The 27,636-nt window shown below is 40.4% G+C and overlaps 1 protein-coding gene across 2 annotated transcripts in view; it reads left to right on the forward strand.

The window, feature by feature from the left end:
- Positions 1–13,692, forward strand: part of LOC128685495 (mucin-2) — a 169,068-nt gene extending 155,376 nt beyond the window's left edge. The window contains exons 2-4 of one of the 2 annotated variants that reach the window (XM_070083023.1): positions 2,316–2,408; positions 7,831–8,058; positions 8,504–13,692. In XM_070083023.1, the coding sequence (XP_069939124.1) occupies positions 2,316–2,408; positions 7,831–8,058; positions 8,504–11,247 (3,065 nt within the window). In that variant the 3' untranslated portion in view covers positions 11,248–13,692. The remainder of the gene's footprint in view (positions 1–2,315; positions 2,409–7,830; positions 8,059–8,503) is intronic. The other variant, XM_053772060.2, reaches the window with a different exon arrangement.
- The last annotated feature ends 13,944 nt before the right edge of the window (positions 13,693–27,636 follow it).

Here is a 27,636-nt window from a genome sequence, read left to right on the forward strand (position 1 = left end):
CGAGCTATTGTGTTACCTGATGCACAATTTCCTCTCTTTGTTTTGCGTAATTGTGGGATTTGCAGGTTACGAGATTTGTGCGAAAGGAGAGGAAATGATGGCGGTGGTAGAGGTGCAGAGGTTGGCGAATAACATATATTAGTGATGGAGTGTTGGAGGATGGAAGAGAGGGAGGTGAAGGGTGAGGGAGAAATGTTCATTTCCTTCACTGTTGTCATCTGCTTCCTTTATACCAATAAATAACACAACCATTTCCAAATATCTAAATACGTTCACTTCTTCCATGTTCTCTCTCATTTGATGTTCAAGAGTATATACGCCCAGAAATATATGCATCTGGGTGTACATACACTCAGAGGATACTCTAATCATTTTCAAACGATTTAAGTATTCTTGACTGGTAGTGAACAGATTAAGTGCAGCACGCCTTTATGATTTGTGTAGTCGATAGGCTTTGAACTTCCCTTAACTAAGCTTATCCTCATGCTATTTTCTGTTCAGCTTACCTTCTTTTACATGCCTTCCCAAATTCCTCCATGAACCCTTGCAACTTTTCCTCAGACTTTTCCCAGGGAACTGTGTCATCGACAGAGCAATGGTAACAACTTCCAACTCGTATCCGAATCATTATTTTATAATTTCACACCTCTCCCTATCATTTATTTATTTTACAGCCCCATCTATAAATATATCAAACAACTATGGTGATATCACGCACCCCAGCCTGACGCTTACTTTTGACTGGAAAATGGTTTCCTTCACTTTTATATATCCTACCCTGAGCCTATCTTCCGATCAAAAAAATCTGTACTGCTTTTAATAACCTACTACTTATTCCAAATATTTGCAATATATGACACACTCCTTCCCTATCCACCCTATCTTATGTCTTTTCTAAGTCTATCAGTGCGACAAACAGCTCTTTACTCTTATTTAAGTATTACTAGTTTGTGTATTTCAGTGTAAGTACTTGATTTACATATTCCCAACCCTTTCTAAATCCTTCTTACTCCTCAGCAAATTAATATTGTCTTATCCTTAACTGCATCAATGACTTTTCCTTCCGCTTTACCCTGTATACACAATAGGCTTGTGTACCCAATATTATTTACTTTTTCCATATACAAATAATAACTATACATGTGTTCTGCTATTCTTTAAATATCTTCTCTTTTTTATGCATATTTTAAACAAAATAAAAATATATTTAGCAATATAACTTTAAAATAGTTTAGATAAAGAGGCGAAATACAATATTGCACGTAAGACTTCAGAACAGCACGAATTAGATGCATGGTAGAGAGGTGTGTATCTCTCACTGTATATACATAGTTTACCCCTAACCCTTGATTTAGGGAATAACGTATCCTTGATTAGTCAAGGATACTTGCCTTGTAGGGGTGGACCTGGAAGCCAGTGTAAAACCTCAGTCACCTGACCAGAATACCCAATAATGACCCGTTATCTTATGACATGTCAGAACCCTTTTTTTTTCATTTCTTTTGACGAAATACTTTCAAAAACTGTTATGCTGGTCTTCCTAAGCTGTTCTCCAGGAACATGTCTTCTTCGTTCCTCTGTACTTGTTCATCTACATTGCATGAATGTGTCTTAAGGTGATGGTGATGATAGTAATGGTATCCGTGATAAAGGTGATGGTGAACATGTTGATGGTGAGAATCAGTGATGAATATGATTAATCAGACCCAACCCTCCCTCCCCATAACACTAACAGACTAATACCATAATCTAATTAGCATTACGTTATCCATTAAATCCCTCGAATGTATTGTAGAAAAAAAGCATAAATAAATGTAAATTTATCATTATTCATTTATTTGTATTTATTAAAGAAAATACACAGGCTGCAGAACAAGCTTCTACTGCGATGTTTCGCTCTGTTTAGAGCTTTATCAAGTTGATAATGATCTACTAGAGCATTACACAATGCTCTACACTGAGCGTAACCTTGTCTCAAGAAAAGCTCACTCTAGAACCTGTGTCTTTCCTTGACTGTAGCTGGCAGTACGCCTTTGTATCCTATTTGCATTTAAGCATGATTTTTTTGTATTGCTGTTAACAGTAGCTCTGCATTTTAGTAAATCACTGATGCTAGTATTGTTAAATAGTAAAAATAAGTGCTAGTCTACTAATGGCCTGATCTAGGTTGCAGTAGTCTAGATAGTTCTCAGCACGCATCCTAGGAGGTGACGACGATGACCTGACCAAATTAAACAAAGTGGGAGAAACTGACCTCAACTGTGACCTCAGTTGACCTCAGCTCACTTGGCATGTCTCGCTGTGGCTTTTTCCAGGGGCACCCACAACAACGTGTGCACAAGTCGTTGAGTATCCCAAACTTAACACCTTTATCGTTGGCGCAGATCAAACCGAGCCGTTCAGTCCGGGTAAGTTGGCAGTCCTGGGTGGATGTAAACAAAGGGCACACATCTGGTGTGTTGGTAGCTCTGAGGTGGCCACGTGTGGCGTCCCTCGGGGCTGCTCCTCTGTTTTTCTGCACGTGTTTACACTAGTCATTAACTACTTACTAGGTCTCTTAGTTTGACCTCTAACTAAATAGGTGTTTCGTTTCTCCTCACTACACCCATGCATGAACAAGGTATTGCCTCTATGGATATAGGGTATACACAACACACCTAGAGGCGTGTCTCAATGTATATACAAATATTTAGTGTATACACACTAAGTGTATATCTCAATGTGTACTTACACGGAGAGCTTACTATAAGCCCTATCTTAGTGATTAAGTTTTTCTTGACTGGTTGTGATTAAGTATGCTGCCTTAATGACTTGTACTTGTTAGACTTTAAGCCTAGTAAACCGAGTTAAGTGAGACTTTGGTGGTAGTGACAATAGTGTATTTATAAGTTTTAGTAAATTAGAACTAGGTAGGTTAGGTAAGGTTCGTCAGGAAACAGGACAAGTATTTCTTGACACGGGTTTTAGTCAAATGATAACCCGCCTTTGGAGCATCTGGTCTTCTGACCGAGGCCTTCCGCTGGCTTACCGGTCCAACCCTTTAAAACTTATGGTCATAGTGATAGGTTTAAAGTGAAGATGAGGTCCCTGTGCTTTGAGCTTGAGATATATTTTGTAAATTCTCCATTGCTAATTAAGTGGGATGTGCAGTGCAAAGTTACGTTTTCAAATGAGGGAAAAAGCTTTTTTTTTCTGTAACCCAACTTAAAAATAAAATAAATGTAACCTAGATTAGAAGTTGAATTTTAGACAAGGTTAGATTGGGTTACGTTTATATAATTTGGTTACTAAAAAAAAAACTTTTCCTCATAGGCTCAAAATATAGCTGTCCTCATATCACCACCGCAGTGTTGGAGATTTTACATAATAAATAATACGAGGAGGTTGTCTCAATATTTTCCTCTGTTAGTACAGTTAATATTTATTTCTTGATTCCTCAAAACGAATCGCATAGCATCATTAAGGTTAGTTTATGCTCCGTGATTAATGATGTATTTATACAGTGTCTGATGCACTGTTCATGTTGATGTTAACTGAGCATATTCCAGGGATCAGCCGTGAAGGTCTTACAAGTAAATTTTTAGACTCAGATATAATGATAACGGATTACAGTAGCAGATAACGAACTCAGGATATTCAGGAAATGAATTCAGGTTACTCAGGTATCAAACTCAGGATATTCTGAAAACGAACCGAGAGAATTCTGGTAACGAGACCACCGGCTCAGTGTTGGTCATCGTAGAAAAGCTGGCAGGTGCGTATAAGGTAACTTGTCAGCAACATCTGTCCCATTACTGAAGAGCTGTTTGAGTCTAGCACGGGCCAGTAGATAATGATGCTAGCAACATCGTAGGCGTTCTCAGATAGTGTAGAGTGAACGCGGATACCACCAAGGATCTGGTGAAGAATATATTCACTAAGCTTTCTAAGCTCAACACGGGTAGTTTATGTTATTCCGTGTGGCAGATGTGACAAAATTTATGTAGGCAAAACGTCAAGGAACCTTCATCAGCGTTTGAAAGCATAAATATGCATGTCGTAGGATAACTACAACAAAACGGAAAATGTGGAGTCGGTATCATTAATTGCCACGTCCGTTTACTGTCTTCCAGAACAGTTTCAGCTTGTCTGATAACTTGACTAAATTAATATTACCCCCCATCCCCCCCATTAAAACCGGTATCCAGATGACCTCAGTTTCTGACATCCCTCTCCAGGACGTGATCATCCACGCGCCCTAAACCAAACTTAGCCCAGCTTATCCATGCTGTTTTCTGTCTCTATATTTCATTAATTAAAAAAAATCCCGGAGAGAAAAACATTTCCATAATAAATATCTTTTATCTTTGTACTGAACTTGTCTTATTTACATAATAATTATTTATTGTGAGTGAACCATAGCTACTTGTTCTTTGCAGTTTTGCTCTTAAAATAAGCTTCATGTATTCCGCCAGACTTTATATTAATATTAGGAACATAAAAGATTGACTCTATAATATTTTATATAATTTTTTAACTTGCGTGTTTTAGGAACGATAGTAATTACATAAAATAATATCGAATAAGTACTCTATATATGGTTATAATTAAAACCTTAATCTCTAATGGGGGTTAACCGGTAGTTTTATTATATAACTATAACCATAATTTTTAAAAAGGTGGACCGGTAAGCCAGCGGAAGGCCTCGGTCAGATGACCAAAAGCTCCAACGGCGGATTTCCTGACGACCCTTACCTAACCTAACCGGTAGTTTTATGACATTATGTTATGATCTAAACTTGCGTGTTTGTCCTCGCCTCGTCACTAGTACCTTGAACTATTTAATGCACCATAACACACCTAAGACAAACTAGTTTCACGCTTTCACAAATTTATTATTCTCTAAAAGACGTATAAGAACACAAGATGTAGAAGGGACGGCACACCACTAAAGGGGTTCAGATCCTGCCAGGGGTATTGATGAGTAACATACATGTGCAACAGTTGATATCTTTTATGTTGAAATGTTTAAGCTTCTTCAGTGAGACACAGAGGCAGCAGGTGTAGTAGTGAAATATTATTTGAGGTGGTCTGTCCCTCAGCCTTCTAGAGATATTTAGATCTGGAGGTACCTTCCCCTTCCTTGGATCAAATTTGATTACCTTCCACTCTACAGGAGATGTATGACCCACACGGCTCCCCATAATTATAACAATAATAACCCTAGGTCCATTTCTCGGTGGGAAAAGACAGATGTGTCCTTGAATCTGCTGTATTTGTTCTCCTAGCAATAAATACGTACCGTCAAGTTACTCGAGCATTGTGGGTAGTATTCTTGGAATTTATCTACAAATAATAATAATCAATAAAAGAAACCACAAGCATTGCTCTGCTCCTGTAACAAAAAAATAGGTAACCTCAGATGATATCCTACCTCCAGCCTAGTCTCGGGGACACCACCGACCTAAGAAGGTACCCACAACAGTTAACTAACAACTAGATATTTATATACTATTAGGTTGACAAAGGCAGCAAGTGTAAGGGAATTACTTTAAATGGTTCTAAACACACCCTCAGAACCTGATGTATATATATTTCCCATTCATTGTTAAAAATATCATTGGTTACATTATGGATTTGACTATTAGCAAGTAGATCAAGTTTGTGTATGTGTATATATATATATATATATATATATATATATATATATATATATATATATATATATATATATATATATATATATATATATATATATATTTTCTTCTTTAATTATTTTACTCATTCTTTGCACTGTGATTTATTGCCTCTTTGGATGTTTCTTCTACTGAATGGTTACGGGTCAATGTTTGGTCATTATCATAAGTGTTTTAATTACGTTTAAGTCAATAATAAATAACATGATAAGCTTTGTGCCACACTATTGCCCAGGTTAAGGGTACGCATGCATGCTATTACACATGCCATGGGTACGCATGCATGCTATTACACATGCCATGGGTACACATGTTTGTTATGATTATAAGCTTAATGGGTTGATATTTTGAAAGACAATTAGCAAGGAAAGCCTTATTGTTGTACAACTTGACTTCCACGTCTCGCTCACAACGTTTACCTCACATGTCCCTCACAAGGTGCTGATCAAGTGAGAATCAACATTGTCAAAGACTCTCCTTGCTAAGTGTCATTATATTCCACCATATATAGACATATTTTGTCAGTCAATATAGACAAGATAGGACATAAGTAACATATCAGACATTAAGGCAGAATGAAAGGTCGTCTTAACATTATCCATTTCTGCATGACCCCTACGGGATTAGCTCTTCCCCTAAATATAAGAACAGTAACATTGCAGGAATCGTGTGTGCGCGCTCGTATGGGTGTATGACCCACTTAATATTTGTATTTATAACTCATTACAATTGTGACCGGGTATAGACGTATCAGTGGCTCATTACTTCGTAATTTGTTCATGATTGTAACCATGTATAGGAGTGAGGCTGATTCATTACCTTTGTAACTTTCCATGATTGTGACCAGATCTACCTGGAGTTCATTACCTTTGTAACTTGTTCAGCTATCATAACTTTGGGGTCCAGTCCCTGGACCCATTATATACCTCTGTAATCTTTTATACTACCGCTCGCAGGATGGGTATGGGATACATAATAAACATAATAAACTAACTTCAGTAACAAACTCAGTGTATTGTTACTCTGATTCCATCTTACATCCTCCCTCTATTTCAAGGTCTTCATAATACATTACTGTTAATATATAATTCAGCACAAATTAATGCTTCAAGTTCTTATAAGTTATGCATTTAGCCACCTTAATATACATCGTGGGTTTATATAGAGATATAAAAGATTATTCATGCCGTTACTTTTTCAGTTATGAAATTTAATGTTTTGGATTAATGTAGATACGAAGCTCTTGTGATAATCGTTATAAAAATTCTCCGGCAGTAACTGGGTTGTGTAAGATAGGCTGTTATATTTGTGGCTTTTTCTTTGTAATAAAACAATAAGCCTAACTCGGCCTGACCTAGCCTAATCTAGCGTTTTACTCCTCATAGTTAGATTAAAATATGTAAAACCCCCAATTAACATTGGAGATTTTACATAATAAATTTTCACTAAACTCTAAACACATGGAACTCATCTTTATTTTAGCCCAATGTTTTTATTGCCCTCTCAATATATACACTATATATATATATATATATATATTTATATATATATATATATATATATATATATATATATATATATATATATATATATATATATATATATATATATATTTATAGAGAGAGAGAGAGAGAGAGAGAGAGAGAGAGAGAGTGTATATATATTATTTATTTTATCACATTGGTTGTTTCCTACATTCAGGACGAATTAAAATAAAGGCAGAAATTACTTTTTTTTCAATATCTATTGAAGATTGCTCGATGAACATCTCAACCAAAATTTATTTCTCAGATTTGTTTCAAAAGTTTCAAGAGTATTTTAAGCGAGAGTGATATTAAATGTTGCGCTAAAAACAACAACAACAACAACAACAATAATAATAATAATAATAATAATAATAATAATAATAATAATAATAAAAATATTTAAAAAATAGAACGTCAATTATCGATTATAAATTATTATAACTCACGAGAGAGCATGTCAACAATGTATGTAATGCATGTGATCATTATATTTATATGTTAAACACATTTCAATCAGAGTGAGGCTCTGAGAACTACTAGCCATGTTGAGATGGGAGACTCGTAAACTTTTAAACTAACAGGCAGAAGGATCTTGACCAGAGGAATTAACATGACCTAAAATATTTCAGTGTTGACTGCGTCTGCGCAGTTATCGCCTGTGTACAACCCCGGAAGTGGTGATGGTGACCCGGGGGCGCCGACCCCGTCTACAGTGGCGGCAACTCCGGTGGCAGGAGTCGCCCTTCAAGCTCCCTCCTCTGGCTTCACCACCAAGACGGTGTACGGATTCCTCGACTTCACTACTGTCGTGGGCGACACTGTTATGGTCTTCACGCCGCAGAGTCAAAGTGCTGCTAGTGAGTATACGATTTTCAGCTCAGGCTTTCAGATGAAGGTATCCAGGGAAGGACAAAGCCTGGGCAGGTTTCCAATGGAGTTTCAGCTAGTTATAAACCTGAGTGAGTAAAGTGGAAGGAGCTCTGGATAAGTCAAAATTCAAATAGCAGTAAAATCTGTGCTCCTTTTTTTTTCCTTTTTTTTTCAAAGCGTATTTGGAGAAATTCTTGTAGCTTTTTGTAATCATTATAGCTGTTTGAAGCTATGCTTGACGTTTGAACATATAAATATGTAGGGATGTAGATAATATGATGGTGAGCTTTTAATTTATTGAGTTGTGATTTGTTTCGCTTACTGTATTATGAATTGTATTCTTAGTCTCTGACCAGTGAGGATGTTATTACAATGGCAGCACAGAATTCTCTGGATACTTTTCATTTACTAACTCGAGAATTTCTTTGACAGAACCTAAGCCCAGCAAGACCCGAGAGGCACTTACAGAAACGCGAACCTCTTCACGCTTTGTGCTCTCACCCACCCCCACACTACCGAGGCTAAAGTCCACTTCGGCACCCTCAACTCTTCCTCCCAGACACTCTGTCTCACCTTCCTCTACCCTCGAGTCCTCCTTCTTTGAGCCAAATACTGCTCTAGCCATCGAGGATCTTTTCTCCGTGGCGCCGAAAGTAAAAAAGGTCGAACAAATATTTGCAACTCCTGGGAATGTTTACCAAGCGGAAGTCCTACCTGAGGAAGAGGAGGGGGAGGAAACAGAGACAGTGAGAGCAATGCCCAATGTGTCCAGGCGCCCAGCACCATTCCGTCGACCTCCGAAAGACAACGCAGACACCACTGGAGCTCGACGACGTCTTGATCTTAACTTTTTTGCGAACCGTAAGAAGTCAGATGCCCCTAGAAGGACTCTTGGTGGTTCCACGATTGTACCGATTACTGTAGAGGGCACCGGCAAGCTAGTACAGAAAACTAAAGCCACGCAGGTGCGGCCACAGTCTCCAGTGTTTATCACTACACCTTCAGAAGTTATTGTGAGTGCTACTCAGGGATTCGCCTCACTCAGTATTATCGGTCCCTTCAGCACAGCTGTGAACAACGAGCTGGGGCAAGTCATTGAGCATTATGACTTCCTGTCATCTGCTCCTACATTGGACGTACAAGAGTCCTATGACGTGTACGAAGTTGAACCGACTGCATATGAAGACCTTCACAGCTCCAGTGTGGTGGACAATGATGTTAGCTTCCCCATTGGCCTCGTCACCAAGATAGAGGGTACCATTGTATCGGACACCCTCACTACCGTGCACGAGACGAGCGTCATCGGTACCTACATTGATGGTCAATATGCTCAGGTGCTCCGAAGCACCTCGTATATCTTCCAGACGTCGCTAGCACTGGAGTCCAACATTAACAGCTATGTCGTGTCATCTGACTACGAAACCGTCAAATCTGTCATCAAAGGCTCTGCTACACAGTTTATCACACCAGAGCCCACCTCAGCCCTCCCACTTGAATCTCTCTTCTCAGGCCCAACTGGCAGAAGTCGTGATAGTCGCAGGAACGATGACGAGTCTGCCATCCAGTTGCGCATGAGGTCTGCTTTGTCTAAGCGTCGAGGTGCACAAGAGTCTGGACCTCGCGCCCGTTCTCGGCCTGTTCATGATCCATATGTTGACGAGGAAGAAGATCAAGACTTACAAAGAGCGGGATCAAACTTGCGCCCATCCTTTAGGTTCCAGCAATCAAAAACTGTAAAAACACCAGACGTTAGTACAGTCTATGCACAGACACCGAAGCCCACGACATTCAGGCCGCGCTATAAGCCATCGGCCACTAGACGTACAAGTGGTCGCCAAACAACGTTGCGTCCCTCACAGCCGGGCACCAAGCGGCAAGGAAGACCCACAAGCCGCTGGCGTCTCGGGGTCTCGCCCAGACCCAAGGTTAATGTTAACAGACGTCCCATCAGTCCATCGGATGAGGCTGAACAGACTGTTGAGGAGAGTCACAGTGAGCCTGTTATTCAACCAACTCCAGAGGGGCCCTTAATTCCTGATGCAGAAGAGGAGACTCTCCGTGTTGTGACCAGCACCCCAGCAGATGGCCCCACTAACGTCTGGTTTGAGGTAGCGACTGTCCGATCTCTTCACACCTACCGAGTGGGCACCAGTAAAAACACTCGGTATGCCACCTTCACCAAGACCTTTACTCATAGCATCGAAGCTACGCCAGAGCCGAGTCTTCCTCAAGACGACCTCTATGAGACGCCACTGTTTGAAAACATTCTGGACACTGGTCCACGGGACGTGTCAACACTCCCACCTGTTGACATTGGTACCAACGATATCTCCGCAGTGCTGGAAACAGCAACAGAGACCTTCAGTACTACGGAAATTATGAGGAAGACTTCTGTGCTGCCGGTGTTGCAGGCCGGAGAGACCTTCTATCACACACTCACTCAAACCTACCACATCACCCGTGTGGTCACTGCGGTTAAAACTATGCCGCCATATGAGGCTTTTTCTTTCATTCCCGAGAACTCGCTCAACGAGTTTAACGGTCAGTTGTTGGCTGAAGGGACCGAGAACGACGAAGCGCTGCTGCCAGGAGAAGTTGAGTATGACGAGAATGGTGAGATTGTGGAGACCACTAATGAGACCCGCGTTCGGCCGCCTCCAGGCTTTCCTTTCCAGGACCCCAACCTTGCCGAACTAGCTGGTGGACAGTTTAATCCTGATGTTTTCGAAAAACAGCTGCATCCTCAGCTGGCTGCCGCCATGGAACAGCGACAGCAGCAGCAGCAACCGCAGAGCCGTACAACACCCCAGCTGGCTCCTGCTCAACTCCCTGCACCAGCAGAGCCTGCCATGGCAACCCCAGGACTCACGCCAGAGCAACTGCAACAGCTGGCCTTCCTCCGCCTGATGAACCCCTTCAGCTTCGGGGCATTTCCTTCTCTGCAGCCGCAAACGAGCATCACCTCCTCACCTGTCACCATCACCACTGACCTCACCACCACCTCCACCCGTATCTTCCGCGTCATATTCAACGCGCGGCCCATTATGACCACCATCAGTAGTGTGGAGGTCGTCCACACTACCCTCACAACTTACTCTTTTTCCACAATCACTGTCACACCTAGTATCTCACCATTCCCATTTCCCTTCAATCCTTCTCCCTTCCCCGTTGGATAAGCTACTTCCCCACTAGAGCAGCCTCTACCAGGGCAAGAGATCCACTCATTTACCAATATCCTCCACCGACACTATGAGCCCTCCTTGTGTTACCTCATAACATACCAGCGTATACAGTGAGGTAACCTCGAAATGCAGGAATAAAACGCTGTGTATATTCACGTACTTTGCGCTAAAGTCGGAAAATAGAACAACTATAGTAACAGGAAGAGGAAGTATTTAGATCAACGGGAAGACAGCAGGCACTTGGAACAACGGGAAGACAGCAGGCACTTAGAACAACGGGAAGACAGCAGGCACTTAGAACAACGGGAAGACAGCACGGGGAAAACAGCACGCACTCTCACGAGGGTAGACACGATAACGAGCTTTACCTGTATAGTATTTCCTTAAACAGAAGAAAGAAGAGGACCACAGTTCACTGTAGCGAAACACCTCAAAACATTTTGGAGTGTGATATTTACCCCCACGTAGAACATCGATGCTGATACTGAAAGAAAATATTCACTGGGAGATGCATTGCTCTCTACATTTACGCAACCCTTAAGCATTATCTGGATATATCATACTAGTAACTCCCGTCACTAGATGCTCTAGTGTCCGTTTCACAGATCTATTTTGATAAATATTCATAAGAAACAGATAATTTTTTTAAATATATTTATTTAATGTGTGAAATTATTATATTTCAAAATTAGTTAGTTAAAGATTAGCCGGTAGTCTCCCGGCCCGGGCCTTGTCCAAGTGGTGGCCCGGCCTTGGCTCCCTCTTTAGGGAGTGTCTGAGACCTAAGTCTCCCATGGGAGGAGGCACAAGTACCTCCTCATCTTTGGGACCAACTGTCCCCAGGCCTAGCCACAAGCTAGGCCTCTCTGGTCTGCCATCCCCGCCCCAAGGGAGCGAATGGGAATGACAGTCTTACGAGCTAAAGGCTCGGACTCAGGCACCTACCCTACCCTAGAAGGGCTGGGCATGGTGTCGATCATATTTCAAAACAAACACCAAAGAGGTATGGGTCATAACATAGTTTACCTCCTTATCAGGAGAAAAATCTATGTTAATTCGGGCCAAGGTGTTGGTGGAGGATTATATAAACGTCTATTTATAATATTTTTTTATAATTTTTTATGTTTTATATAAAACAAAAAAAAAAAATAAAAGAACAATAGTATTGCATTAACAGCAAAACAAACTACTAGTTTATCTTCGTATTTTGACAATTCATCTCGGGGTTTTCAGCTGTTTGGCACAAATTTTAACTACTTGGTAAGGCTGAACGAGGTCAGTGTATATACACAGGATATATAACCTGAGAGATGTATTTCTGTCAGTGTATATATGCTGATAGTTATAACTTTGATTTCTGTTTTAGGTATCAAAGTATTCTTTGGTGGTGAAAGAGTTACGTGCAGCCTTAATAACCCTACTGTAGTCGACAGGCGCGTAAGATTCCCTGTCTCCTAATATCATGTTCATTTTTCCTCTGTAATCTACCTTGTCCGTAACTATTATCGCATTTCCTTTGTCTGCTTTCTTAAGATGAAGTCCAGGATCTTTCCTTAATTCATGGTAAAACTTAACAAATCTTTGAGGACAATTGTGTTGTAGAGGTCTGAGCTTTGCTCAGACCTCTACAACATAATTGATTTGTTAAGTTTTACCATGAATTAAGGAAAGATCCTGGACTTCATCTTAAGAAAGCAAATCAAATGTGATAGTAGTTATGGACAAGGTAGATTATAGAGGAAAAATAACATTATAAGAAAACAGGGGAATTGACATGTCCCTTAAACCCCATCAACCAACCAACCTGCATATACACCGAGGGGGAGTATACCTCAGTGTATACACCAAAAAGAGTTTATACGCTGAGAGCTTACTTCAATCCCTCTTGTGAGATTGGGTGCAGGAGATTACTCTCATCACCGTAGAGTAGTCGTGAGTATACCGGCCAGTGGAGTATGGAAGATCAACTTTCAACACTTGAATAATAGGTTGTGATTCATATAAAATACTAGAAAAAAATTAGAGCCATAGCAATAATATATACAAATACAGTAGTTTGTTACCCCTATATTGCTCCTATGATTTTGGCTATTATCATTCTTGCATCAGTCCTAATTAAAAAAAATGTATGTAGCGAAATTTCGAATCTGTTTTCCGAGGTTAGCATAATTAAGCCTTCTAGCCTATGCTATCTTCTTTCGTCTCGATAAAAAAAAAAAGAGGAAACATAGAAATATTACACTTATATCAATTGCAACTTAAAACTTAATTTACTTGGAATTCAGATTTGAATCTAAAATTCACTCTACGTAGAATAAGAAAATATTCTTTATAGTGTACAGAGAGAGAGAGAGAGAGAGAGAGAGAGAGAGAGAGAGAGAGAGAGAGAGAGAGAGAGAGAGAGAGACAGAGAGAGAGAGAGAGAGAGAGAGAGAACAATGCCTTTCTTGAATCCCTAAAAACATCTTTCTGCCAATCTTGTATTTTTCTCCATTACAGAGATTGGCCATCTGCCTTATTTATCATAACATTAGTGATGAGGTTGTAAACAGTGCGTTGATGATGCTGTGGCCAGGAGTAAACAGTGTTGATGATGCTGTGACCAGGTGTAAAGTGTTGATGCTTTGACCAGGTATAAACAGTGTTGATGATGCTGTGACCAGGTGTAAACAGTGTTGATGATGCTGTGACCAGGTGTAAACAGTGTTGATGATGTGACCAGGTGTAAAGTGTTGATGCTTTGACCAGGTATAAACAGTGTTGATGATGCTGTGACCAGGTGTAAACAGTGTTGATGATGCTGTGACCAGGTGTAAACAGTGTTGATGATGCTGTGACCAGGTGTAAACAGTGTTGATGATGCTGTGACCAGGTGTAAACAGTGTTGATGATTCTGTGACCAAGTGTAAACAGTGTTGATGCTGTGACCAGGTGTAAACAGTGTTCATGATGCTGTGACCAGGTGTAAACAGTGTTCATGATGCTGTGGCCAGGAGTAAACAGTGTTGATGATGCTGTGACCAGGTGTAAACAGTGTTGATGATGCTGTGACCAGGTGTAAACAGTGTTCATGATGCTGTGACCAGGTGTAAACAGTGTTGATATGGCCAGGTGTAAAGTGTTGATGCTTTGACCAGGTATAAACAGTGTTGATGACGCTGTGACCAGGTGTAAACAGTGTTGATGACGTTGTGACCAGGTGTAAACAGTGTTGATGACGCTGTGACCAGGTGTAAACAGTGTTGATGATGCTGTGACCAGGTGTAAACAGTGTTCATGATGCTGTGACCAGGTGTAAACAGTGTTGATGATGCTGTGACCAGGTGTAAACAGTGTTGATGATGCTGTGACCAGGTGTAAACAGTGTTGATGATGCTGTGACCAGGTGTAAACAGTGTTGATGATGCTGTGACCAGGTGTAAACAGTGTTGATGACGCTGTGACCAGGTGTAAACAGTGTTGATGATGCTGTGACCAGGTGTAAACAGTGTTCATGATGCTGTGACCAGGTGTAAACAGTATTGATGATGATGTGACCAGGTGTAAAGTGTTGATGGTGTGACCAGGTGTAAACCGTTTATACTGTGACCAGGTGTCAAATGATTATGCTGTGACAGGCATAAACAGTGTTTATGCTGTGACCATGTGTAAACTGTTTATACTGTGACCAGGTGTCAAATGTTTATGCCGTGACCGAGTGTAAGCAGTGTAGTCATGGTGTGACTAGGTGTAAACAGTGTCTCATGATGCTGTGATCAGGTGTAAACACAACTTCAACTAATGATACTTGTAAATATATGTAAATATACGTCTTAAGTCACACTGACACCCCCAACATTTCCATTTTCTTACTTGCTAATAAATATTTGTATTAGAGAAAACCTTTCATTCCACTCCCTGACGTTTTTACAGTGACTTATATAGATGTAACTGTATAGATTAGCCACCTGAGGATTAGGTCCGTCTCACTAAAATAGGTAGTTAAATAACTTCTGTTAAGGGCACTTGAAGGATGACCTTGACAGGTTGATGTTGTGGTTGGAGAAGTGGCAGATGCAATTCACTGTAGACAAGTGTAAAGTTCTAATTTTAGGAAAAGCACTTTAAAGCTAAATAAAGTTGATCTTAGAGAAAATAAATGCGATAATTTTTAGTGGTTCTGCTTAGCAAAAATTTAATGCTATGACAATAGCATAAGTTTTCGTAATATAGATAATAGAATTTTTGGCTTCTCACTAATAAATATAATTAATAGAAGTACTCGGGCTACACTAAAACTTTATTTATCTTTGGTTAGAACTCATTTAGATTATGCTGCTCAGTTCTGGGCTCCATATTACAGGATGGACAAAAATGATCTCGAAAACATAGAGAAGAATGATGAAATTCACAGAAGACTTTGCTACGAAAATAGGCGGAAGGCACTAAACTTATATTGTTTGAAAAGTAAGTTTATTCAGGTATACACAAATACATTTACATAGATTATCATACATAGCAACGTATGTGTAGAGAACTCAGGATAACCCAAGAAAGTCAGACAGAATATGGGGAGATATGACTGAAGTATACAAATGGAAAACAGGAATGAAGGAGAAATGCGCAGTGTGTTGAAAACATCTAACCAAGGCAGCAATATATTCAAGTTAGAATATGAAAGCACAACACCATGAATGGAACAAGGTCTAAATAACCTGCACATTGGGAACTAAAAACTTATGACAACGTTTCTGCCCAATTGAACTATTTAATATTGCAAGTCGGGCCGAAACATCATCGTAAGTTTCAGTCTCCTATGTACGGGTTATTTGTGAATTCAAGTTGGAGAAATTAAGAGTTAGAGAGGATGCAGGAAGTACTGGTTTAGCAACAATGTCGTAGATGAGAGAAACAACTCCAGGGTAGCCTCACTTAAGTCACAACTTTAGGTAGTTTTAAAAATAGGCTGGACGGGCACATGAGTGGGTAGAGTTATACTTACTTGGGCCAGTATGTTCGCTGCAGTGTTCTTGTGTTTATGATGCTCTTGTGTTCAAGGTTTCACCTGAAGATTGGGGGTCAAAGTTGACTTTACTTACGGGTGAATTATTATTGTGCAAATTCTCCAGTATTAAATGTGTGGTGCAATAAAGATATTTAATGATAATGGTAAAAGCCTTTGTGAATATATAACGTTAGCTAATATTATCTAACGTATTGTTATTATTAAAGATTCGCCGGTATTCTCCCGGCCCGGGCCTTTTCCAAGTGGTTGCCCGACCTTGGCTCCCTGTCTAGGTGTGTCTGAGACCTAAGTCTCCCATGGGAGGAGGTACAAGTACCCCCTTATCTTTGGGACCAACTGTCCCCAGGCCTAGCCACATTCCCCGCCCTCACGGGGCTCGTAGGGAGAAGCTAGGCCTCCCTGGTCTGCCATCCCCACCCCAAGGGGGTTATTGGGAATGACAGTCTTGTGAGCTACAAGCTCGGGCTCGGGCACCTACCCTACCCTAGAAGGGCTGGGCATGGTGTCGATCATCTAACCTAGCTTAACCGACAGTATATATCGTTCATCCAGGTTAACTTAAATTTACTTGGGTTGGCTGATATAACTAAATTACTCATCAGAATAACTACTTTCTCATGTCCAAAATATAACTTTTTTTTTATCGCATAAAAATATTTGCATAATAAACGATACTCTTAATTTGCCTATTATCACCTTGAAACACAGTTTCCCTAGCAAATATTCATTTTCCTGTGGAAAGGGTAGCAGAGATGTTACTTATAAGGATTAGCTAATTTCTGATCAGCGTCATGAAACACTTGTCCTGTTTCCTGACGAATTTTGCTAACCTAACCTAACCTAACCTAACCTAACCTAACCTGTCCCAGGAAAGAAGTAAACAATGTTAATATTGTGTTCTCGAGGTATCAAGACTCCTGTCTTCCTCAGATTGGCTGCCTTGATGCTGGTGAAGGCTTTACGTCCAACTAATTGGAGCTGCCTAAAGGATACTTGATTACCTCTCATTCCCCAGGTATTGAATGATCAGTACGGGTTTGGCTCATCCTGGAGAGAGTTTCGGGGGTCAACGCCCCCGCGGCCAGGTATGTGACCAGGCCTCATGTGACAATGTGAGTAGTCACGAAAGCGCTTGGAATTTCAATACTCTTTCACAGTGGTTGTTTTGCATAATTTAAAATCACCTGTTTACTGTGATCTTATTGTATATATATATATATATATATATATATATATATATATATATATATATATATATATATATATATATATATATATGTATATATATATATATATATATATATATATATATATATATATATATATATATATATATATATATATATATATATATATATATATATGCAATAAAATCACAAGAACAGGTGATTTCAAAATATGCATATATATATATATATATATATATATATATATATACATAGAGAGAGAGAGAGAGAGAGAGAGAGAGAGAGAGAGGTGAAACAGAAGATCCTTAGGCAACAATCTCAAGACAAATGACAGAGTTTTTGACTACCACTCACTACTTTGTGACCGTCAATATGACTTCAGGGAGGGACTGTAAAATCGCAGTTAGGAAACATCCCACTGGGAAGAGATACTTCATCTCTACAGAATACGACTTAAAAACATTCCTGAGTTAGGCTGGGTCAACAGAGTCAGAGTAAAGTACAGATTATTGCCAAAAAAACTTGTTTCCTAAAATTCTAACAGCCCAGTTACTTTTGAATGTCACTTTTGTATTTAATGACCATTCTACCTTATTGTCTTAATTGTGCTTAATATCTACAGAATCTCTCTTTATTATTATTTTATTCCTTCTACTTTATCAAATATTTGCAACTTACCACGTCACTGCCTTATTTTATTTTAATTGTAACTTACCATAGCATTGGTCTATTTAACTATTACTGCCCTATATTATTTTATACTTTATTGCCCAACTTTATTTTAAACTTTCTATTATTTTTTTTTATATTTTATTTAAAACAATACAATACATTAAATAGATAAAAGAACACAGTATCAGTTCTTACACAGAATTATCAATTTCATTGTCAAAAGCACACAGACATTTAACTTTGTGCTGACACAAACTGTCCCTCATCCTCTATGTATTATATACCATGCACCTATGTTAATCAAGATTACACTAAACTACATTACAATATGCATTGTTATTATTATTAACAAAGACGCACCAAGCCTACAATATGCATTTATTTTCCACTTTGTTATTTATAGCAAATCAAAAAACCGTGGCAGACAATGTCAGTACACACAAAAACAAACAAAAAACATTTTAACATATTGATATAGCGAAATTCTGCCGTAGTAAAACATATACATAGAAATATAACGCTAAATGACTAGTCACCAAATAAAATAAAAATATATTACATTCAATAAGAGAACTATACCTAAGACATTGGTTCTCACAAACACACCTACACACACACACACGAAGTTAATGTTACCGATTATACTCAATTTATTAATATGACCTTTCATACAAAATGAAGGGTATATATAAACCCCAGAAAAATACTTATATATTTTCGTACATAGTTCATAATGTACACCTTCAATATGATATAAAAAGATACGTATGACAAGGATAACTCGATCAACATATTCAAAAGTATAAAACATATCCTCACATATACATATAAATATAAACCCCCTATGCAAAATGGTTCTGATAACAAAAAAGGAAAACAGAAGGTCACATACAACTGTTGACTCTGTGATTTTACAAAATCATAAGGTCTAATACCCCGGTGCCCCCGACGGCTCCCTGCAAATAAACTTTACCCACATCAACCACCTTGCCAACCAATCTACCTTCCTCATCAGGCTTCCAATCACTCCAAGAGGACACACCACTGAAGAGACCAACCCCTTGCCCCTCACCCCGTCGCCAAACGGAGTACACGTTCAACAGTTAGTTCACGATATCCCTCCGGAAAACTAGTTACCCACCTTCCCCCATATAATAGTTTATTCCTACATGCTGTCCTATAAAAACACGCCGTTAACGCCTTTATCCTAATATTTCCCTCCACCTCCCTCATCCCCCAAGAAATATACAAGTAATCAACTATTACATATCTAATGGCCCTTCCCACCTCTTTGGGCACCCCTCCTATATCTAACATTAAAGCCCTAAGGGGTGATATCTGTCCCCTCCCCAATAACAAGAAAACTCTCTTCAACCACAACCTTACCACCTCCAATTCAGAACAAAAATATACCACATGGAAAACCATTTCAACTTCCCCACAAAAACCGCATGACGCCTCTCTCACAAAACCCATTTGTCTTAGCACCTCTTTCGATGCTAACGTCCCCATAAGAAATCTATATACTAATTCCCTCGCTCTTGCCTGTATTCTTAATTTACTAAATTCCACCCATATCACTCGCCAATCATATGTGGGATACACTGCCATCCCTTGCATTGATTCCTTAAGACGACCCACACCCACCAACCGTTTTACCTTGAGTTTTTTAACATTTCGTACCTTTAACATAAACCTCAACATATCCTCATACTCGACTATGTCCTTGCTACCCCACCATTTGTAGATATCCCCCATCACCTCCCCCACCCGAAGACCCCTTTCCCCCCCTGCCCGAATATACCTCTGCTTCACATACAGTGCCTTCACCCTAGATCCTAATGCCAACAATCCCAATCCTCCCTGTCTTACCGCAGTCATTACCACATCTTTGCCCAACCACGCCCTCTCAAAACCCCACACATACCTTAAGACTCTTCTTTGTAATTCCATAATTTCCTGACTTCGTAAGGGATAAATTTCCGCCACTCCCCACACCTTACTATAAATCAGCGTATTTACCACCACAACCCTTTGATGCAAGGTTACATCCCCGGCCCTTATACTCCGGAGCCTACACAAAGCTCTGTCCATTACCATTTACAAATTAACCCTTCTGCTCTCCTGTACATCTGCCAAATACAAAATCCCACAAATCTTTAGCCTTTCTACAGTTATCCAGCCAAACTCCTCCCCCAATGTCCCGCCTACCCAAGCTCCTACCTCCAGCAACCGTGATTTCTGTTTATTAACTCTCATCCCAGTAGCATTCCCAAAAATCTCAATTACCCTTCCCACTTTACTTAAGTCTTCTATCTCATTAAGTAAAACAGTTGTATCATCTACATAACCAACAATATTCCCACAAAAGCCTCCACTCTCCCCCATTCTTCCCATCCCACCATCAACCAGAACATAGAAAGGATTCTGCATGCACGCAAAGAGAATTTGGGAGAGTGGACACCCCTGCCTTAAACCCCTCCCCATGCTTACAGGACTACCCAACCTTCCATTTACCTGTACTCTCATTGATGCATCCGCATACAATGTCCTCACCCATCTAACCACCCTCCCTCCAAAACCCATTCTCACCATACTCTCAATCAAAAATTCCCTATCCACATAATCATAAGCTTTCTCCCAATCCAGACCTAGAATACCTCCCTTACTACTACCCTCAAGGAAATCTCGAATACGTCCATGACCTACCCACATACTCCTCCCAGGGATACCAAACTGTCCCCCATGTATCACCGACCCCATGACTTTCTTCAATCTGTTACCCAAAATTTTTGCAAAAACCTTGTAATCTGCGCACATCAGAGATATTGCTCAGTAAGCACTCAACTCTCTTCCCCCCCTCAGCTTTGGCACCAAAACTATAACACCCATACTTTGCGATGTGCCCAACTTCCCACTAGTTAACATATGATCCAATACCCTAACAAAACACTGCCTAATACACCCCCAATGTGCTCTGTAAAAATCATTTGTTATACTGTCTATTCCCGGTGTTTTCCCTGTACTCATCCCGAAAACTGCCTCTTCCACCTCAACCTCACTTATACCAACCTCTAATTCCACTCTATCCTTCTCACTTAAAACACTATGGAACCCCCCTTCAAAAATACCCTCCCAAGAGCCCCCCTCCCTCCAACTCCATTTCTCCCTAAACCAACTATCAGCATAGAGACTCATACTTTCTGTGTTGGATAGGACCCAACCCTCTGGATACCCTCCCACCCCAGGGCTTGTCTCCAATTGTAGATTGGTGGTTACTCTCTGTCGGTCCCGAAATTTACGTAAAACAAACCCGGATGGCTTATCACCCCACAATACATTCTCCAACCCTGCTCTAACCCTAATTGCATCAAACCTATCATTATGTAATTCAGCTATTCTACTCCGCAGACTGTCCATATCATCCCTCCTACCACTTCCCCCAACATAACAGTCTTGCAACTGTCCCTCCAGATAATTTTGCAACCCAAAACGCCACCTCACCTCTTCTCGTCCCCTTACCTTAAAAAATTCGCTATTCCAGGTTTGCCCTGCATTTCCCACCAATCTAACAGATCTATCTCCCTGTCCCTAGCCTCCCAAAAATGCAACCACCAATTACTAAAAAAAGGCCCCTCCCCCTCCTCCTTAAGAAGCCTTACATTTAATTTCCAGTACCCAGAATAAATACGCACCACTCCATCCCACATCAAATCTGCTATTACCGCCCTGTGATCAGAAAACCCCACATCAAGGGTTTGCACCCTCACAACGTCTATTCCCTGCTTAATATAGATTCTGTCCAATTGCGCTTCATATCCCCTACGGACGAACGTGTGCTCCACTAGGTATCCCCCCCTCCCCACCACATCTACAACCCCAATATCTCGCAATACATCCCTCAGAACACTCAACACACAACCCGCCCCTCTCAGTTCGACATCACCACTCCGAATCACACAATTCCAATCACCTCCAATTACTGTTATAGCAGGCAAACCTCTCAAGTGATACATCAGTACCTCCCTGACAAAATCTACTTTTACCCTGGTATTACTAGTTGCTGGCATGTAAACTCCTACGAAACTTGCTCGACTCTCACCCCAGACACCATCCACCCTCACGAACCTCCCCCCCCCTCTTCCCAGCCAATGACACGCAAGGGGCTGGTCTCCTTTATCGCCACTGCGACCCCACCTTTCAATTGCAAACCACTGGTAACATACATCCGATATCCTTTCAACCTCAACACACAACCAGCCCTATGATTATGCTCTTGCAAAAAGCAAATGTCTACATCAAACTGCCATAAAAACCACTCCAACCAAACTTTCTTAACCTCAGTCTTAAGTCCATTAACATTAAGCGTGACACTTCTGAAAATTATAGAAGGGGCGGCTTTCCCCTATGCCGCTGGGATTTACTCGCTGCACTTTTCACATTACGTATTCCCTTACCACTCGAGTTATCCTGTGCAGTCACCTCCCCCCTCCCTCTCCCACTGTGCAACTCAGGCGCACCTCTACCACTATGTGGCATCGGCTCCACAACCGCTGCCCATGACTTCTTCCCCGGCCTCTGCCCCGGGATAATAACCTCGTCTATCTCTGATGCCGCAGTTCTTTTCCTAGAACTTCCACTTACACACATCTCACCCTCAGACGAATCCTCCTGGTGTACCTCCACGGCCACCACATGCTCCAGCCTTTTCTTACTCAAGTCTTTCTCCACAATTTGTTGTCCCTCCAGCGCTCCAACTTCACATAAACTGAGGACACCTTCTGCACCGGGCTCCTCCCCATCCAAAAAATCCTTGATCACATCTGCCAGTAAACCCTCCTGAGTCGAAGCTTACTGGACAAAAGACTCCTCAAATATCACCTTCGACTCCCCCGACTCCCCTGGGAGAGTGACACACGTCTCCGCCTCCGCCACCTCCCGGTCGACCTCCTCACTCCAGAGATCAGGCCTCCAGCCTCCCGAGGCAACAGAGCCAGGCACCAAATCACACAACTGTTGAATCACAATCGGCGTTTCCAGAATTTGAGGAGCCCGCCTCCTAGGACACTGGGCTGCCATGTGCTCATAAGAGCTACACAGACGACATGTTTTTCTCTGACCCGCATAGTACACATAAACCTGTGTTCTACAACCGATCATCGTTACATAGGTTGGTATAGGCCTTGTTAAAGACATTTTAAGGGTGTAAGAACCTTCCGGCATTCCTTCATATGGACCATCCCTCCATACCCCCATGGTTGCAGAATGCACTGTCCCATAACTGCGAAAAAACTCCTGTAGGCCATACTCCGTGGCCTCGAAGGGTACAGTCTGTACCTTCACCCATGTGAAGTACTTAGAAACATCATGTAACACAACATCCATCGCTGAATTCACACTCATGCATTGTTCCTGGTACTGCTCTACAATTCTTGTGTAGAAGCCAGCTCTTAGAAATTTCACGAAGATTCTTGTCAAACCATTAAGAGCGACGCCATATAATTCCTCGTTTGGGATACCATATGTGTCCCTGATGATGTTAGGGAGAAGTACATTCATCGTATCTCCACTTAACGTACCACGAACCAGCTCTATGCAGATAGTATTTACTCTCCGTACTGTATGTTCAGCCATTTTGATATCCCAAAATGAGCAGCGCACGTCCTCACTACTCAATGGTTGTTGATGTACTGTGGTAGCTCGCCTGAAAACAGCAGAGGGGTGCAGAGCACAACCGCACTCCACCGTGGTCAGGCAGCGAATGAGTTTCTATTATTACCCTATTTTATTTTATACTCTCATGCCCAATTATATTTTAAACTTTTTATTTTTGCCCTATTTTACTTTAGACTTTATTACCCAATTTTATTTTATACTTTTCTTAACCTATTGTTGTCAAATATTCAAGTTCGTATATTCAGTTCCAACTTTTTTATTATCTACTTACAACAATATCATTGACAGTTTTTATTTTATTAGACCTTTGCAACTTTAATTTGTAATTTTATCTTATTAATTTATGCCTAGTTGTATTTTAGTTCATTCTAGCTCAATACATAGCCAACACCAAATTCATTATGTTTATTAGTACTACACTTTATTTGGCCAATGTGCATTAGCTATATACTTGTCCAAACATCCCACTACTACAGATATCAGTACTAGAACTCACCACACTATACAGGATATAAAGAATTACTGTTCAAACCTAAAAGATGAATGATCACGTTGACCCTGATCTAAACCTCCATAATCTAACACACAATCAAAACTTATTGGAAAGTAACTGCCTTTATTACACAGCATCATAAGCCAGCACTATCCTGAGCACTGCTCAAAGTCTATCAGTTCTTAACTACAACATCAGGTCCTTAAGCAAACACTATGATGACCTCCTGGCACTCCTTGAATCACTAAAGACACCCTTCTCCTGCATTATTCTTACTGAGACCTGGCTTAAGCAGGACACAATACATATCTACCCTCTACCAGGATACACAGCAATTCACAACTACAGACCAAACCAAGTTGGGGGTGGTATTGCAATCTATTACTCTAACCAACTATCTTGTATTAGCACCACTTGCTATAGTGATGAATATGGAGAATATATTTTTGCTAATTTTACTGTAAAAAACCTTAAGACACCTATAACAGTCGGTGCCATGTACCGGATACCTCACACAAACATCCCAAATTTCAGTGAAAAATTAAAGACACTAATAAAAATAAAAAATAGCTGAATGAACAAGCACCACCTTCTCTTAGCTGGAGACTTCAATATCAACCTTGGCCTACCAGATGATCAGCCTGTAACTGATTTCATCAACAATATGAACCATATACTTCTCATACCAACAGTAACTAAACCAACCAGGCTGACTGAGGCAAGTGCAACCATAATAGACCACATATGGACCAATATACTAGCCCCCCTTAAATCAGGGATAATCACACACAGCACTACTGACCACTACCCTACCTTCCTCCTGACAAACATTAGTAAACCATCACTGTAACACAACAAAGCTTCATTTAGACTCCATGACGAGGCCTCAATAAGTAATTCACAGCAGAGCTAGAGACAGTTGACTGGCCTACAGAATTCTCCAAGGCCGATGGTATTGACGATTGGACAGACATATTTCTGAATAAATTACTTGGGCTATGCAACAAACATTGTCCTATAAAAACGAAACAGATCACGAATAAACGGCTCAGTTGCTCATGGCTAACCAGCAGCATTCTGAAATCCATTGATAAGAAACACCAGTATGAAAAGCAATATAGACATGGCTTAATACACAAAGATAGTATTAAACACTATTCATCAGTTCTCACCAAACTAATAAAAAAAAAGACAAACAATTGTACTACTCCAGCAGATTCACTGACACAAGAGGAGATATAAAAAAGACCTGGAAAACACTTTCCCAGATTCTAGGAACCCACAAACTAAAAAAAACTAAGGATATTGTCCTAACCAAACCGAATGAAACACCACTGCATCCCATTGATAAAGTTAACAAGATAAACGACTTCTTCTCAACCATAGGATCTAATCTTGCCAGTAAAATCCCAGGTACCAACGCCCGTTTAAGCGATTACTTAGATGGGAATTTCCCAAACTCCTTCTATCTTGCACCTACTGAGCCCACTGAAGTCACCACTATTATTAAGTCACTCAAAAATAATTCAGGGAACCTGTCTCACTCCCCACCATTGTTGTACAAGTGAGTGGCCCATGTCCTTTTGCATGCTATTCCATTACTTTTTAACAAATCACTAGAAAATAACACTTTCCAGACACTACTCAAGACAGCAAGGGTTACACCACGGATGTAAACAATTACAGGCCAATATCAAACTTACCTTTGCTATCCAAAATTTTCGAGAAACTCGTGCACAAGAGATTATATTCGTTTATAACAGCACAAAGCATACTCAACCCCTGCCAATTTGGCAGGGCATCCTACTCCACAAACTTGACCATTATGGTAAAAGAGGCCATGCACTTGCATATTTCAAATCCTACCTTATTAATAGGTATTAGTATGTCACCATTAAAGACACAACTCATCAACACAACCACTTGATACTGGAGTGCCACAGGGAAGTGTCCTTGGTCCCCTGCTCTTCCTTTTATACGTCAGTGATCTTCCCAACGTATCACAACACCTGAAACCAATTCTCTTTGCTGACGACACGACTTATGTCATCTCCCAGCCAAATCTTGCCACACTCAACACCATTGTTAACGAGGAGCTACTCAAAATATCTACTTGGATGACAGCCAATAAACTTACACTGAACACTGACGAAACCTTTTATATCATGTTTGGTAACAGAGTAGGTGATGCACAGGTTAACATTAATTTCGACAACACTCTTATTGTCAGACATGATGAGGGCAAATTCATAGGTCTGCACCTTGACAACAACCTGAATTTCAGCACCCATATCCAACACATAACAAAAAAGTGTCTAAAACGGTTGGGATCCTCTCAAGATACGTTACTATGTGCCACAATCAGCCCTTCTCACACTATACTATTTACTCATCTATCCCTACCTCACCTATGCTATGTGTGCTTGGGAATCAACTGCAACACCACAACTTTAGAATATATTTTAGTGAAGACTTAGCAAGTTAAATTTCCAACAAATAGCTGCAGTAAGAATAATCACGCAATCCAATCCCAGGCAACCCCTTCCCCCACCTCTTCAAAGATCTAACCCCTCAAGGAAGGTTCCTTGATGTTGGTGAGGGGCTCTTGATTTAGGGAATTGGATCTGTGCACCAGTTCCCCGAATTAAGCCTGAATGCCTTCCACATTCCCCCCCCCCAGGCGCTGTATAATCCTCCGGGTTTAGCGCTTCCCCCTTGATTATAATAATAATAATAATTCAAAGATCTAAACTTACTTACTGTAGAGAACATCCACACTTACTACTGTGCAACCTACATTTACAGAACCTTAAATTCCAGTCTTAAACCTGACCTAAAACACTTTCTTGATAGTTGCGATAGGACCCACAGGCACAACACCAGACACAAAAATTTCTATCACATTCCCCGTGTCTGGCTAAACCTATACAAAAATTCACTGTACATAAAAAGACCTAAATCTAGAACACCCTACCTGAAAACTCTAGAACTGCAGACACAACCATCACTTTCAAAACTATCGTTAGAAAACACATTATCTCCCTGACACATCCCATCGTCAGCTAACTACATGAAAACCACCTATTCTCTTGTATCATACACACATAAAAAACAACCTAGACCTCCCCTCGATATCTGTGATTCCCCACAATTCACACTTACACTCACCCAATTGACTATAAACATAGAAATACGTAATAAAACTATTACCTAATGAATCTTAAACTAGTCATAAGTTTGCCTGAGATACTCCAGTATAGGAGCTAAATTTACGAACTGTAATGCAGTCACTTATCCTTAATATCAACATGTTCCATAATCTGTACCAATATAGAGTTTTGAATTAATCT

The sequence above is a fragment of the Cherax quadricarinatus genome, chromosome 8 (assembly GCF_038502225.1).
Source record: "Cherax quadricarinatus isolate ZL_2023a chromosome 8, ASM3850222v1, whole genome shotgun sequence".
In the NCBI taxonomy this organism is placed as follows: domain Eukaryota; kingdom Metazoa; phylum Arthropoda; class Malacostraca; order Decapoda; family Parastacidae; genus Cherax; species Cherax quadricarinatus.